Source organism: Leptopilina heterotoma, unplaced genomic scaffold, assembly GCF_015476425.1.
Source record: "Leptopilina heterotoma isolate Lh14 unplaced genomic scaffold, ASM1547642v1 Lhet_52, whole genome shotgun sequence".
Classification (NCBI taxonomy): Eukaryota; Metazoa; Arthropoda; class Insecta; order Hymenoptera; family Figitidae; genus Leptopilina; species Leptopilina heterotoma.
The window spans coordinates 3,561,631-3,576,590 of NW_025111114.1; the positions used below are offsets into that span (position 1 = coordinate 3,561,631).

A 14,960-nucleotide genomic window follows, 5' to 3' on the forward strand; every position below is an offset into this window, starting at 1 on the left:
TTGAAAAAGTTTTATTGAATTTTTTTTATATTATTTGAAGGTTTTATTTTCTAATATATATTTAATTGAAGAATTTACGAATAATTGGAATTTGGTAAAATTGAATATTGTAAACAAATGGATTTGAAAATTGTCAAAGAACTTTTTTAAAAATTATTAAAAATAATTGGTCCGTAATTTTTTATTTGTGATCCGTAAAGTCCGTTTTTTTAATACTTTCATTGGTTCGAGCTCTGCATTTTTGATGCGTTCCGAAGAAAGTTACCTTATTACGAAGCAAACTATTTTAAAATTATTTTTGTGTTGTTTCTTTCTTCGGAACGCGTCACATTTATTAATTAATTTCAAGCTTTCTTTTGCTGCGTTAATTCTGAGGATTTAAGTAATTTAAGTGAAAAACAATTTGAACTTAGGGAATTTATTTTTCAACTATAACTTCGAACTTAATAACTTTTATATAAAAGTAGTGGAAAAAATTAAATTTTTAGAATTCATAAGAAAATTCTGAATTTTTGTGTCTTTTTTGTTTGCCTCATAAACTATGAAATTACCACGAATTCTAATACAAAAATTTTCAATTTATTTTCAATTAAAATTTGTAATTGACAAATAGAATTTATAAACAGTTTTTTCCTTTATTTTTAAATAACTTTGAAACTATGGACAGAATAAATAAATGAAAGACGATTATCAGATTATTATCTTAGTTAATTCAATAAAAAGTATTAAAAAACAAAATAGAAATTGAAGGACAAAAATCGATTTGTAATTGAACAGAAATTGAATAGAATTATAAAAGTATTAAAAGTTTCTAAAAAAAACATTTTTCTTTAAAGAATTCAACGAACAAGACGGTTCGGCCTCGTCAAGTTCATCGGAAGCTGGCGGAGAGGAAGCCGGTAGTCGAAGTGGATCACCAACTCCATGCAATAGTCCGGAAGTACCAAGAAAAACCACCAATGAACCAATGGAATCATCAGAGCCTGAACGCGATGGTTCGTCATCTTTGAATACAATGCGAAGTGATCGCGACAGAGATCGTGATCGTGAACGTGAAGTACGTGCATCAGCGTCACTTGACGTGAGAACAACACAGGAGAGAGAACGTGAAATTCGTAGTTCAGCATCGCTTGACATTAATATTAGAAAACCAGAATTAAGAAATTCAGCGACACTCGAGAATATGAGAAATTCCGCGACACTCGATTCATTGAGAAGTGCAACGGGCACATTGACAAGAGCACAAATTAATCAAGCAGCAACAACATTGCAACGTCAAAATGCAACAGTTCGAAGTCCAACGCAAGAGGATCAATCGCAAAAGGCAACATTGCCACCAAGTGAACCGCGATATTTGTTCATTGAAACGAGAAAATGTTCGAATTTGGGAATATCGCTTGTTGGCGGCAATGGAGTTGGAATATTTGTTCATTCCGTTCAGCCGGGATGTTTGGCGGAAAAATCGGGACTGAGAACTGGTGATCGTATTCTGGAGTATAATGGCGTTGATTTGAGACAAGCGACTGCTGAGCAAGCTGCTTTGGAATTGGCAAGACCCACGGATAAAGTGACATTGATTGCACAATTTATACCCGAGAGGTATAATGAGGTGAAGGATAAACCTGGCGACAGTTTCTACGTGAAGGCAATGTTCGATCGAACCGGTGATGTTGGCGATAGTCTGCAATTGAGGTTCAATAAAGATGATATTCTCTATGTTGATAACACGATGTTTAATGGAACGCCTGGACATTGGCGAGCTTGGCTTGTTGATCAGACTGGAAGACGACAAACCTGCGGCATCATTCCCAGTAAATACAAGTAAGATACTTTTTCACATTATTTAAATTATAAAAATTCTATTTATTTATTTTATTTTATTTTTAAATTTTAATAAAATTTTTCGCAATAAATTCATTATTTTCTTAAATAATAAAATTCTTAAGAGTAGTTCAACTATTTTCACTACAATATTAATAAAACTTCTCGAAAGAATACAATTATTTTAAAAAATATTAATTAAATTCGATTATTTTCAAAATTTTTAATAAAATTCCTTCAAAAAATTCAACTATTTTCAAAAATTCAGACAAAATCCTTCGGAACAATTCAATTATTTTTATGAATATTGTAAAATACTCCGCAAGAATTAAAATATTTTCATAAATAATAAAATTCTACAAAGGAATTCAATTATTTTCATAAATAAAAAAAAGTTTCGGGGGAATTCAATTATTTTCACTACAATTTTAATAAAATTTCTCGAAAGAATACAATTATTTTAAAAAATATTAATTAAATTCGATTATTTTCAAAATTTTTAATAAAATTCCTTCAAAAAATTCAACATTTTTTCCTCTCTTTTATAGGATTTAGCTTCATTATTTTTGTGCTTTTGGAAAATACTTTACTTATTTAATAGTCTCCACCCTTTGGTAAAAAATCTAAAATTATCAAAAATTCAAAAAAATTCGAAAAACCGAATTTCTTAAAATTCAACATTTCTTCCTCTCTTTTATGGGATTTAGCTTCATTATTTTTGTGCTCTTGGAAAATACTTTACTTATTTAATAGTCTCGAATCTTTGATAAAAAATCTAAAATTATCAAAAATTCGAAAAAATTCAAAAATCCGAATTTCTTAAAATTCATTATTTTTCCCTCTCTTTTATGGGATTTAGCTTCATTATTTTTGTGCTCTTGGAAAATACTTTACTTATTAAATTGTCTCGACTCTTTGGTAAAAAATCTAAAATTATCAAAAATTCGAAAAATTTAAAAAATTTCAAAAATCCGTTTTTCTTAAAATTCAACATTTTTTCCTCTCTTTTATGGGATTTAGCTTCATTATTTTTGTGCTTTTGGAAAATACTTTACTTATTTAATAGTCTTGACTCTTTGGTAAAAAATCTAAAAATATCAAAAATTCGAAAAAATTCAAAAATCCGATTTTCCTAAAATTCAACATTTTTTCTTCTCTTTTATGGGATTTAGCTTCATTATTTTTGTGCTTTTGGAAAATACTTTACTTATTAAATTGTCTCCACCCTTTGGTAAAAAATCTAAAATTATCAAAAATTCAAAAAAATTCGAAAAACCGAATTTCTTAAAATTCAACATTTCTTCCTCTCTTTTATGGGATTTAGCTTCATTATTTTTGTGCTCTTGGAAAATACTTTACTTATTTAATAGTCTCGAATCTTTGATAAAAAATCTAAAATTATCAAAAATTCGAAAAAATTCAAAAATCCGAATTTCTTAAAATTCATTATTTTTCCCTCTCTTTTATGGGATTTAGCTTCATTATTTTTTGGCTCTTGGAAAATACTTTACTTATTAAATTGTCTCGACTCTTTGGTAAAAAATCTAAAATTATCAAAAATTCGAAAAATTTCAAAAATCCGATTTTCTTAAAATTCAACATTTTTCCCTCTCTTTTATGGGATTTAGCTTCATTATTTTTGTGCTTTTGGAAAATACTTTAATTATTTAATAGTCTCGACTCTTTGGTAAAAAATCTAAAAATATCAAAAATTCGAAAAAATTCAAAAATCCGAATTTCTTAAAATTCAACATTTTTTCTTCTCTTTTATGGGATTTAGCTTCATTATTTTTGTGCTTTTGGAAAATACTTTACTTATTTAATAGTCTCGACTCTTTGGTAAAAAATCAAAAATTATTAAAGATTATCAAAAATTCGAAAAATCGAATTTCTTAAAATTCAACATTTTTTCTTCTCTTTTATGGGATTTATCTTCATTATTTTTGAGCTTTTGGAAAATACTTTACTTATTAAATTGTCTCGACTCTTTGGTAAAAAATCTAAAATTATCGAAAATTATCAAAAATTCAAAATTCCGAATTTCTTAAAATTCAACATTTTTTCCTCTCTTTTATAGGATATAGCTTCATTATTTTTGTGCTTTTGGAAAATACTTTACTTATTAAATTGTCTCGACTCTTTGGTAAAAAATCTAAAATTATCAAAAATTCGAAAAAATTCAAAAATCCGAATTTCTTAAAATTCATTATTTTTCCCTCTCTTTTATGGGATTTAGCTTCATTATTTTTGTGCTCTTGGAAAATACTTTACTTATTTAATAGTCTCGAATCTTTGATAAAAAATCTAAAATTATCAAAAATTCGAAAAAATTCAAAAATCCGAATTTCTTAAAATTCATTATTTTTCCCTCTCTTTTATGGGATTTAGCTTCATTATTTTTGTGCTCTTGGAAAATACTTTACTTATTAAATTGTCTCGACTCTTTGGTAAAAAATCTAAAATTATCAAAAATTCGAATAATTTAAAAAATTTCAAAAATCCGTTTTTCTTAAAATTCAACATTTTTTCCTCTCTTTTATGGGATTTAGCTTCATTATTTTTGTGCTTTTGGAAAATACTTTACTTATTTAATAGTCTCGAATCTTTGGTAAAAAATCTAAAAATATCAAAAATTCGAAAAATTTCAAAAATCCGTTTTTCTTAAAATTCAACATTTTTTCTTCTCTTTTACGGGATTTAGCTTCATTATTTTTGTGCTTTTGGAAAATACTTTACTTATTAAATTGTCTCGACTTTTTGGTAAAAAATATAAAATTATCAAAAATTCGAAAAATTTCAAAAATCCGTTTTTCTTAAAATTCAACATTTTTTCTTCTCTTTTATGGGATTTAGCCTAATTATTTTTGTGCTTTTGGAAAATACTTTACTTATTAAATTGTCTCTACTCTTTGGTAAAAAATCAAAAATTATTAAAAATTATCAAAAATCCGAAAAATCGAATTTCTTAAAATTTAACATTTTTTCTTCTCTTTTATGTCATTTAGCTTTATTATTATTTTAATTTTTATTCAAGAGAAAAAATGGAAAACTGAAAAAATTTAGAAACTTTTAAAAATTCCAGGCCTTTTCCATGATTTCCCTGATTTCCAGAAGCCTTTTAAAAATTCCATACCATTTCCATGATTTCCATGATTTCCAGATTCTGTAGGAACCCTGCTTTTGTCTGACTTTCTTCTAAATTATCGAATTCAGTGATTTCTGGGGTGAATTTGGTTAAGTTGTAAAATGATTAATTTCTATTTGAATTCGTTTTTTTTTTGAATGTAGAAAATCTGATGTTAATTTAATTCTTTTTTCGTTATGCACGGCAAAAAATATTTAGCTGGATGAACTACAGATTTCACTTTAGTAGCGAAATTTTTCAGTGCTTCAATTAATACTTTCGTTATTCTAGAGAAACTTATCGCTATTTCAAGTAAAACTTTTTTCAGTGTGTAATAATTATTATTTCTTTAAAAAGTATTTAATTTAAAATGGCTTTATAAAATAAGCAATGCAAAAGATGACCCAGATACTAATTGTAATTTTTCTAGCCATAGTTTAAGTCTAGTAATGTAAATTCTATTTAAATTGAGACCATTGAGTGGAATTATTTGAATTTTAGTTAGTTAAATCTCTTTGTTAGGTTATAATAATTATTTCTTTAAAATTTTTTAAATTGTTTAAAATAAGCAGCCCCATACAACATTCCCGCGCGCTTACGCGCGGATAGTTTGGCTAGTTTAAAATAATTTAATTCTAGCGAAACAAAATTTCATAATTTTTAAAAATAATTGAATTCTTGAATTGAATTTAATTCAAAGTTTTTTAAATAATTGAACTCCTGTGAAAAATTCAATTATTTTTAAAATAATTGAATTTTTTCGGAGAATTTTGACAAGATTTTAAAAATAATTGATATTTTTAAAGAAATTAATTAAAATGTTATTTAAAATAAGAGAAATCTTGATAAGAATTTTATTATTTATATAAAAATAATTGAATTTCTTACGAAGATTTTTATTATTTATAAGTTGACTAAAGCATTTTATTGAAAATAATTGAATTCTTCATAAAATTCAATTATTTTCAAATTTTTTTATAAATAATACTTTACAAGAGTTCAATGATTTTCAGAACATTAATTTAAAAATTTTAAATATTTAAAAAGACAAATTATTTAAAAAGTTAGGAAACAAATAAGCAAACAGGAACTAACTTCAAACTGCGAACAGATTACCGGAATACAATGATTTTATTATCACTATAGATTTTTGTATTTATTTCATCGTTCTTTATTCTTTTCGTAATTTCCTTTATTTTTTTTCCTTTAATTTTGTTTGTTAATTAAATTGTTAAAATTATTTAGAGTCGAGGAGGAGATGTTGTTGAGAAGATCCCTCGGTGATTTAGAGACTGATGCCGGCAGAAGAGGAACTACAAGTGCTCGGCGCAGTTTCTTCCGGAGAAAAAAGCAGCATCAACGATCATCCAGTAGAGACAGCAAGGAACTCTCGCACATAACAGGCGTTAATATGGGATGGTACAGTGACAGTGGAACTCTCAATGAGGAAAATTTGCCAGCCAGTTATCAACGAGTTGAAAGACTTGACTGTAAGCATCCTTCTCTAAAGAGGATTAAAACTTGTAAATTTTGATAAAATCTCTGAAAATATATAGCTAATAATTATAATTATTTCTAATTTATTAAAATTATAATAATTATTATTAATATATTACAATAAAAATATTCATACATAGTTTCGAATTATTTGACAATTATTATTTCAGATCCAGCTCTAAGACCAATTTTAATAATTGGTCCATTCAGTGAATGTGTTCTGGGAAGATTGCTTCAGGAATTTCCCGGACAATTCACAAGATGTCTTCCCGAAGCAATGCACTGTTCGCAAGCAACACTCGAGCAAGGTTTACGAGATTCTCTGTACGTTGATTACAGAAAGAAAGGTAGTTACTTTGAATGCACAACTGTTCAGGCTGTAAAGGACATCTGTGAAAAGGTAGGAGTTTTTAAATATTAAAATTTCTTTTCTTCAATCTAATATATTGAATTATATAATATAATAAATATAAAATATATTTTACTCCACTTATTTTTTTAAATAGTTAGATTTTAAATGTAGAAATTTATTTTTTTGAAGGAAAATATTAATTCAATTCAATTTCTTTTAGAATTCGCACTGTCTTTTGGATATATCGATTGCTTCGATCGAAAGACTCCACAGGCACCAAATATATCCAATTGTTCTATTGATCAAGTTTAAGAGCACAAAACAAATAAAGGAGGTGAAGGATTCGAGGTATCCTGGCGAGAAGGTGAGCGCGAAGGCAGCTAAGGAGATGTACGAACAAGCACTCAAGTCGGAGGCTGAATATCGATTTTTCATCTCCTGTAAGTACAACTTTAATTATTTATTTATCTATAGAAATTTATTTATTTTTATCTTTATAAATACCTATGAAAATTGAAATACTCAAGCCTCGGATCGACTTTAATGAGCCAAAGAAGAAGTCGCTTTAGTCGATTAAAAATAGAAAAAAAGTCGTTTATTTAATTCAGTGTTGTCACAGAAAATTTTATTTTGTATTTCTGTGATTCTTCACTGATTTCTAAATTCAATTAATCAAAACTCGAATAATTTTAGGCTAAATAAATATTTAAATACTACTTATTTCTTTTTGCCCAGGAAATAAAATTTAAAAAATTTCAACTTCTGAAACTTTATAAATTTAATTTAATTTAATTTCTAAAAATTATAACTGTAACCCTTGCAAGAGTAAAATATTTTCTACAATTTTTAACTAAACTTCAACTCTCAATCAATTATCAATATTAATTTTTAATAATTTTCCGAAGGTTCTTCGCGAATTCAATTATTTAAATACAAACCTTAAATTTTTTATAGTAATTAAAACTGTTCATTTTTCTTTTTAAAGATATTAAGGTAGAATATTGTCAAAATTTTTAATAAAGAAATTCTTAATATTTATTAATTTTTTAAAAGTATTTTTAAATACTTTTTGAAAGACAATATAGTTTTACAATTATTAAAAAATGTTCAAAAAATTGAAATTCGGTAAAATCTTTGAAAAACAATTGAAATTTGATAAAGTCTTTAAAAAATAATTGAGTTTTTAAAAAATAGGTATAAAAAAAATCGAAAAATATTGAAAATACCTCATTGAATTTTAAAAATTATAATGAAAAAATTTTGAGAATGACTTTTTTCAAAAATATTTTAATATAATTTTTAGAAACTAATTTTTATTAATTTTCATTTTTATTAAATTTACACTGGAAAATTTTTCATTAAAATTTATTAGAATTAAATTATTTTCAAAATTTTGCAAATTGAAATTCATCAAAAGTTGATTTTCAAAATTTATAATATAATACTTGAAAAAAATCAATTATTTTCAATTAAATTTTACAAAATTTCAATATTTCAATATTTCTAGGAATAATTTTTCAATGAGAATATTTTTACAATTACACACAATTAAAAAATGTCCAAAAAATTAAAATTTAGTAAAATCTTTTAAAAAATTATTTTAAATTTGATAAAAATCTTTTCAAAATAATTGAGTTTTTAAAAAATATTAAAAAAATAATCAAATTTTTGTAGGAATTTTAATTAAAAATGATGTCCCCGAAATTTTAATATCTAAGTCTAAAAAAGTAATTTTTAAAAAATTTTAATTTATTTTGTTCGATAAAAATTATGATAAAACAATTCGAAAATTAGTTAATTAGTTTTAATTCGAAATATAATTGATTTTTTCAAGTATTATTACAATTTTTGAAAATCAACTTTTGAAGACATTTAATTGCAAATTTTGTGAAAATAATAATTGAATTCTCAAAAAAATTTTATGAAAAATTTTCAAGTATAAATTTATGAAAATTAAAATTAATGAAAACTAGCTTCTAAAAAATTATATTGAAATTTTTTTAAAAAAGTAATTCTTGGAATTTTTTTTTATTACAAATTTTTAAAATTCAATTATTTTCAATATTTTCAAAAACATATTAATTCCGTAAATTCAAAAAATAATACAAATATTAAAATTTTTCAGAATTATTTTTAACATTTTGGAGAAAACAATCATTGTGGAAATTTTAAATTAAAATTCTTCAAAAAATTACTTAGTTTTTTTTTAAATTATACAAAAATTCTTTTAAGAAATTCAATTATTTTCGAAAAATTACATTAGAATATTTTTAAAAAACTAATTCTTAGAATTGTTTTATCATAATTTTTTAAGATTTACTTATCTTCGAACAAAGTAAATTAAATTTTTTTTTAAAATATAATACTTCTTTAGATTCTTATTAAGATTTCGAAAAAATCATGTTTATATTTTTATAATAAAAATTTTTAAAAATTTTGATTATTTTATATTTTTCAAAAATTCAATTATTTTTAAAAGATTTTGCCAAATTTCAATTATTTTTGAACGATTTTACCAAAATTCAATTGTTTTGCAAATGTTTTATCAAATTTCAATTATTTTTAAAAGATTTTACCAAAATTTAATTGTTTGGAATTTTTTTAATTGTATAATTGAAAGACTATTATCTTTAAAATATTATTTACAAATATTTAGAAAAAATTAATTTTAAGAGTATTTTTATTATAATTTTTTAAAAATATTACACCTTAAGTAACTTTAAAAAAACATGGACAATAATTACCTACAGTTACAAGATAAAATTTTTGTTGAAACAAATAAATAAACGACTTTTTCGACTTTTTTTGTATTTTTAATCGACTAAAGCGATTTTTTTTGTGTCTTAAAATCGATCCGAGGGCTGTTATTATTATTAGTTTATTGATAATTATAATAATATTATATTATCATGATTATATTATTATTATTATTATATAATAATATTAATAGTAAAAAAACGATGATTGTATTTTATTATTATTAATCAGTTTGTATAGAATAATCTTTTTATGAGATAAATTCTTTTTTCTTTTTATTTATTGATTGTTAATTTTATTTTCAATTTTCTTTTTTAATTGTCAATAGCCTTTGGTTTAAATAAAGTGGAAAATACACTTTTTTTCGACATTTATTTTTACACACAGTGTAGTACTAATAATGTAAGTAAATTTTTTAAAAATTCTTTTTTTTCTTGGGGTGGGGGGTTCAATTTAATTTAATTAAATTAAATGGAAAAGAGGAAGTTCTTTAAAAAAGTAATATTATTTTTGCAGCAATAATTCCTGCTGGAGTTAGTGTCGCATGTATCGTAACGCAGATAAAAGCAGCCGTCGACGACGAGCAAAGCAAAGCATTATGGGTACCTCGAGGGCCTCCCTGACATTTAAGGGGGGGTCCCAACAAACCGCAGTGGAAATCAATCTAATTCCATCAGGGGACCCTTTCGTCTAAACTATGCGTACAATTCTTAAAAAAAGAAAAGAAAGAAATATTTTTATTTCTCCATTTACAATCATTTTTTGTTTATGATCTCGAGCCAATTTTTTTTTCTGCTTCTTGAGGGAAGTAATTTATGAAACAATTTTGTTTCTTATTCTCGTCGGTTGTGATTTGATTTTTCGTTTTTCCCCACTTTCTTCAATTTTTCTTTTTTTCGTCTCCTCATCATGCAGTATTTTCTTTTCTCATTGACGACAGTATTTGGGTTTTGGTAATTTCTTCTAATTTTTTATTGTCAGTTTTTTTGAAATCTGACTGTTTTTTGTCAACTGTTTTTTTAGTAACACAAGGGGAGATTTAAGAAAAGAAAGAAATTAATAGTTAGTGAAGAAAAATAAAATAGAAGCACAGTCTGTGAAAATTAAAGTGAGCGACTGTATCGCAATTTATTACATTGTTGTAAAAGTTGAAAAATGAAAATTTACGATACAGTCTTCGTTTATAGAAAAGGAAGTTGTTCGTAATTTTTGGAATTGATATTTTTTTAGACGTATAGAGAGTGACGGAATTGTTGGAATTGATTTTTTTCTTTTTATGTTTTTTAACACCTCGGTTCTTGTAAATATTTTGTATGTAGAGACATTCGTTAACTCGACAATTTAACGCGACTAACAAATATTATTCAGTTTAGGGAGATAATTCGCCGCTTTTTGTACAGATTTTTTATTATCTCTATTGAAAATAATAGGGGATTTTTTGTTCCCCTTTTCGCCTTGATCGTATTTATAATTAAGGGGAATATTCAACGAGCTTAAATGCGCTCCTCATGGTGCAAGAGTAAATTTAGAATAAGAATTGTTTTTATTACCGTTCTTCACGGTACTTGTTAAACTGTTATCTCGAAGTGCCTACCAAAAAAAGAAGCAAACTTTTTCAATCTATTGAGATTTGAGACAAAATTTTCTTCATTTTCGGTTTTATTCTTTTATTTATTGACTTCTATTCTATTTACATTGTAATTTCTAATTATTGTATTTATTTATTTTTATTTTATTGTATTTTTTTTTATTTATTTTAATTTTTTTTTATTTATTTATTTTTTTTTATTTTATTTTTCTTTTATTTTCTTTTACTTTTTTTATTTTATTTCTTTTATTTTTTTTATTTTTTTATTTTTTTTATTTTCTTTATTTTTTAAGAAACCGATAATTTGATTTTGTTGATTTTTCGTTTTCTTCGTTATATCAAAGATATTCGATGATTAGAAAATCAAGAATTATTGGTAGCGCAACTTTCGAATTTGTCGAGATTGTGAATTTTTTTTTCACCATCAAATTGAGTTTTCTAGAAAAAAAAAAACAATAATATATAGGCGTAAGTTACACACCGAGACCAAAAATTAAATATTGATGTTTATTGATAGGGGTTGTTTTTTTTTAATATAATGATTTAATTTAACTTTCATTGGCAGCAAAAACGAGATTATTAGAAATTTAGTCTTCTTTTTTTCCTCAATTGTTTTCCGATTTTTGCTGAGAAAATTTTTATAAATACTGGTTCGAGATTTATCGCATTTAACATACCGGTAATTTTCAAAGAATGTTCTACTTGATCGAAAGAATGGATTTTTTTTTAAATTCGTAAATTTTTTCGAATATTGTTTTATTTTCTATTATTCATTTTCTTTTTCAGACATTTTCTATTTTTACAAAATTAAAAAATTTTTCTTTTTCTTTTATATTTATTTTATTCAAAAGGTATGTTTTACTATTCCTTTTTCGTGGAGGAAGATTTTTTATTTAATTTTCTTATAATAGAAAGTAAAGAAATTTTAAATTTAATAAAAAAAATAATGTTTTTCTTTCGGGTTTGGTAAACATTCTGTGAAATTTTTTTTTTTTTTTTTGTCATAATAGAAACGTGATAATGAGAATTTAAAATCACAATTCTGTGATATGAGACATACTTGACGGCATATCATTTTTAAAATCGGACCATACTCACTTATTTTCGGCATCGTATACAAAAAATTACAAAGTGTGTGTAAATAAACACATAATATATTTATTGATAATAATTATAATTGAGGTTCGTGATTATCGTTCGAATTTTACTTTTCCTCTTCAAATTTAACCTTTTTTTGTGCCACATTTTTTGTTTTCTATTTATTTGAATTTAAATTCTCAATTTTTAGAGAATTTTCAAATTTTGAATTTTTAAATCGGATTTTTTTCTTTATTCCAAGATTGAAAAAATTCGTCAGTTAATTATATATCAAGTAGGTATTACTATAATTAATTAATATTAACTTAATATTAAATTTTTTATCTTTGTTAGTCATAATATTAAATTATGAAAATATTGAATTATGAAAATATTGAATTATGAAAATTTTAACGATAATCATACGCCTTGATTAATATTTTAAACGAGACGAGTCAAAGGAAGCATCCATTTTTTTTTTGAAAAATATTTATTGAATTTAATTAAAAATTAAATTCGACGAGAAATTTTTTTTATCGTTGTTGTTTTAAACAGGAAACTTGTTTGACACGCCTTGTGTATATATGAATATATAAATATAGGTATATATAAAATATATTTAGTGACGCACTTTTGATATTCTGCATCAAGCACTATTTGATCACGTTATTTTTTTTTAAACATAAAACAGTTAAGTTAAATGTTACGATAATTTAAATATCGATCTTAAACTCAATTTAGCATAAAAAGCCAGGTGCATTCATCTCGACTTAAAGAAAAAAAAAAAAAATACGACTATTATTACGATAATCATTAAAGCGTAAATGGTGATATACTGCGTAGCTAAGAAGCAGAAACGTAGATTACGTTTTATTGATCCACGTTCGAGATTCTAATGAATTTTGCTCTTTTTTTTTTGTTGTCATTTTTTTAGAGTCCGACTAGGGATCGTTATGACGGAAATCACGACTAGTCTTCGAATAGTATTCTACAATTTACATATGTTTCTCTTTTTCATGTTTTTTCTCACACTTTTACTTCGGAAAATTCTATACTTCTTGTTATTCTCTTCTATCACTATTTCTACTCTATTTCTCTTTAAACTTTATTCAGATATTCTTCTCTGGTTGATGTTTTCGGGTTTTCTTCAGATTTTTCTTGGTGGACCATTTTTTCATCTCAATTCTCTCGTTCTAGTTAATGTAGACCAGTCGGTGTAGATTCTTCAAAAAAAAATTACTTCGTGAAAATGTTCTGAATATTAAATTCTTTATTTATTAAAATCTCGAAAATTATTTTTTTTTACGAAACTTCAATATTTCGAAAATTTCTTTGGAAATATTTTAGTTTACGAAAAATAAATTAAACAAATAGAAAACATTTTTTTTGACAAAAATTTGCATGGAGTTCAGATCATTTTCTCGAAATTAGAGATCTTTGGAAAAATTCTTATTTCCCGAAACAATACATTTTGTAGATCATTACTTTTGCAGGTTACTTTTGTAATTCAGAAAAAAATAATTAGTTTTATGTTCGTCGATTAGTGAAATTTCTTCGATTTTGTATTTGTTAAATGAAAAAAAAAGAAAGACAAACAAGATAAATGCTCAAACTTGTTGAAATTTTTATAAAAGTCTTTGTAATTGGAAATTGTTTCCAAAAATGATGAATATTGTAATATAGGCGAGCGAGATTGTTAAAAAGAAATTAGTCATATAGAATTTTGTGAATTAGAAAATGCTATCGAATTTTCAGCCTTCGAAATGGTTGTGATACAATTTTTAATTGTCCCGTAGAAATGACTCTTTTTCTTTGACATTCATGTACTTTTTACTTTGATTTTTTGGCATTTTGTTTCTATTTAATTGACACATTTGATTATTTAATTAATTATGATAATTAATTATTTAATTACAGATAATTACTGAACTGTTTAATTAAATAGACAATTATTGAATTTTTAATTACATATATTAGTAATTAATGTGAAATTAAATCAAGTTTCAAATTTTATTTTCAATTTAGAGAATTAGTCAGTGCCTTCTGTGATTCAAATGACTTTGAAATTGATATAATTAATCTTCCAAGTGATTTAAAATTTTAAGGAAAATTTAATTTTCTGCAAAAAGTTGAAACTTTCGGTTTTATAAATAAAGTCAATTTTTTTTAAGTTCAATATTTAATTAGTTAATTATTGAAATTTGTAAAAAAAATCTGAGCTTCCAGTCGAATAACTTTCTCAAAACTTCCGTCTTCCTCGAATTATTATTCCATCCAAGATTTCCATTGTCTTTAAAGAAAATTCAAAAATATTTTTATAATTTAAAAATTTCCTGTAAATATTATTTCGAAATTAGTTAAATTTTGGATTTATTTTTTTTTCTCTAAAAAGAAAAGTCTAGTTTTTAAAATAAAAAATACAGGGTATTTAGAGAAAGAGCGAGAGCAACAAATTAATAAGACAAATGGGGAAACGAATCGTCACCTTTTGTATAGAAAAAGAAATGAAAAGGTAAAAAGTAGGTGAGTTTAGAAAGTCCACTTTTCTACTGGGACACGACTTTATACTAAAAAAAAATAAAAAAAAAAGAACTATTCTTATTACGTGCTTGTAGAATAGAAAACTAGTAAAAGGAATTGAAATATTAGAAAGAAAAAAAAATTTGTCTGTTACATGAGGATATTTGATGTTAAATTTTTTCGACTTTTTCGAACGTTTTTCCTGCAATGGTTTTGATACCAAA

General features: G+C 24.4%; 1 protein-coding gene across 6 annotated transcripts in view; it reads left to right on the forward strand.

Moving 5' to 3' along the window:
* The window catches only part of LOC122508087 (disks large homolog 5), a 42,079-nt gene extending 31,697 nt beyond the window's left edge, over positions 1–10,382 (forward strand). For all 6 annotated transcript variants that reach the window (XM_043621186.1, XM_043621191.1, XM_043621188.1 and 3 more), the window contains 5 exons: positions 837–1,821; positions 6,191–6,435; positions 6,613–6,842; positions 7,015–7,234; positions 10,068–10,382. In XM_043621186.1, the coding sequence (XP_043477121.1) occupies positions 837–1,821; positions 6,191–6,435; positions 6,613–6,842; positions 7,015–7,234; positions 10,068–10,174 (1,787 nt within the window). In that variant the 3' untranslated portion in view covers positions 10,175–10,382. The remainder of the gene's footprint in view (positions 1–836; positions 1,822–6,190; positions 6,436–6,612; positions 6,843–7,014; positions 7,235–10,067) is intronic.
* The last annotated feature ends 4,578 nt before the right edge of the window (positions 10,383–14,960 follow it).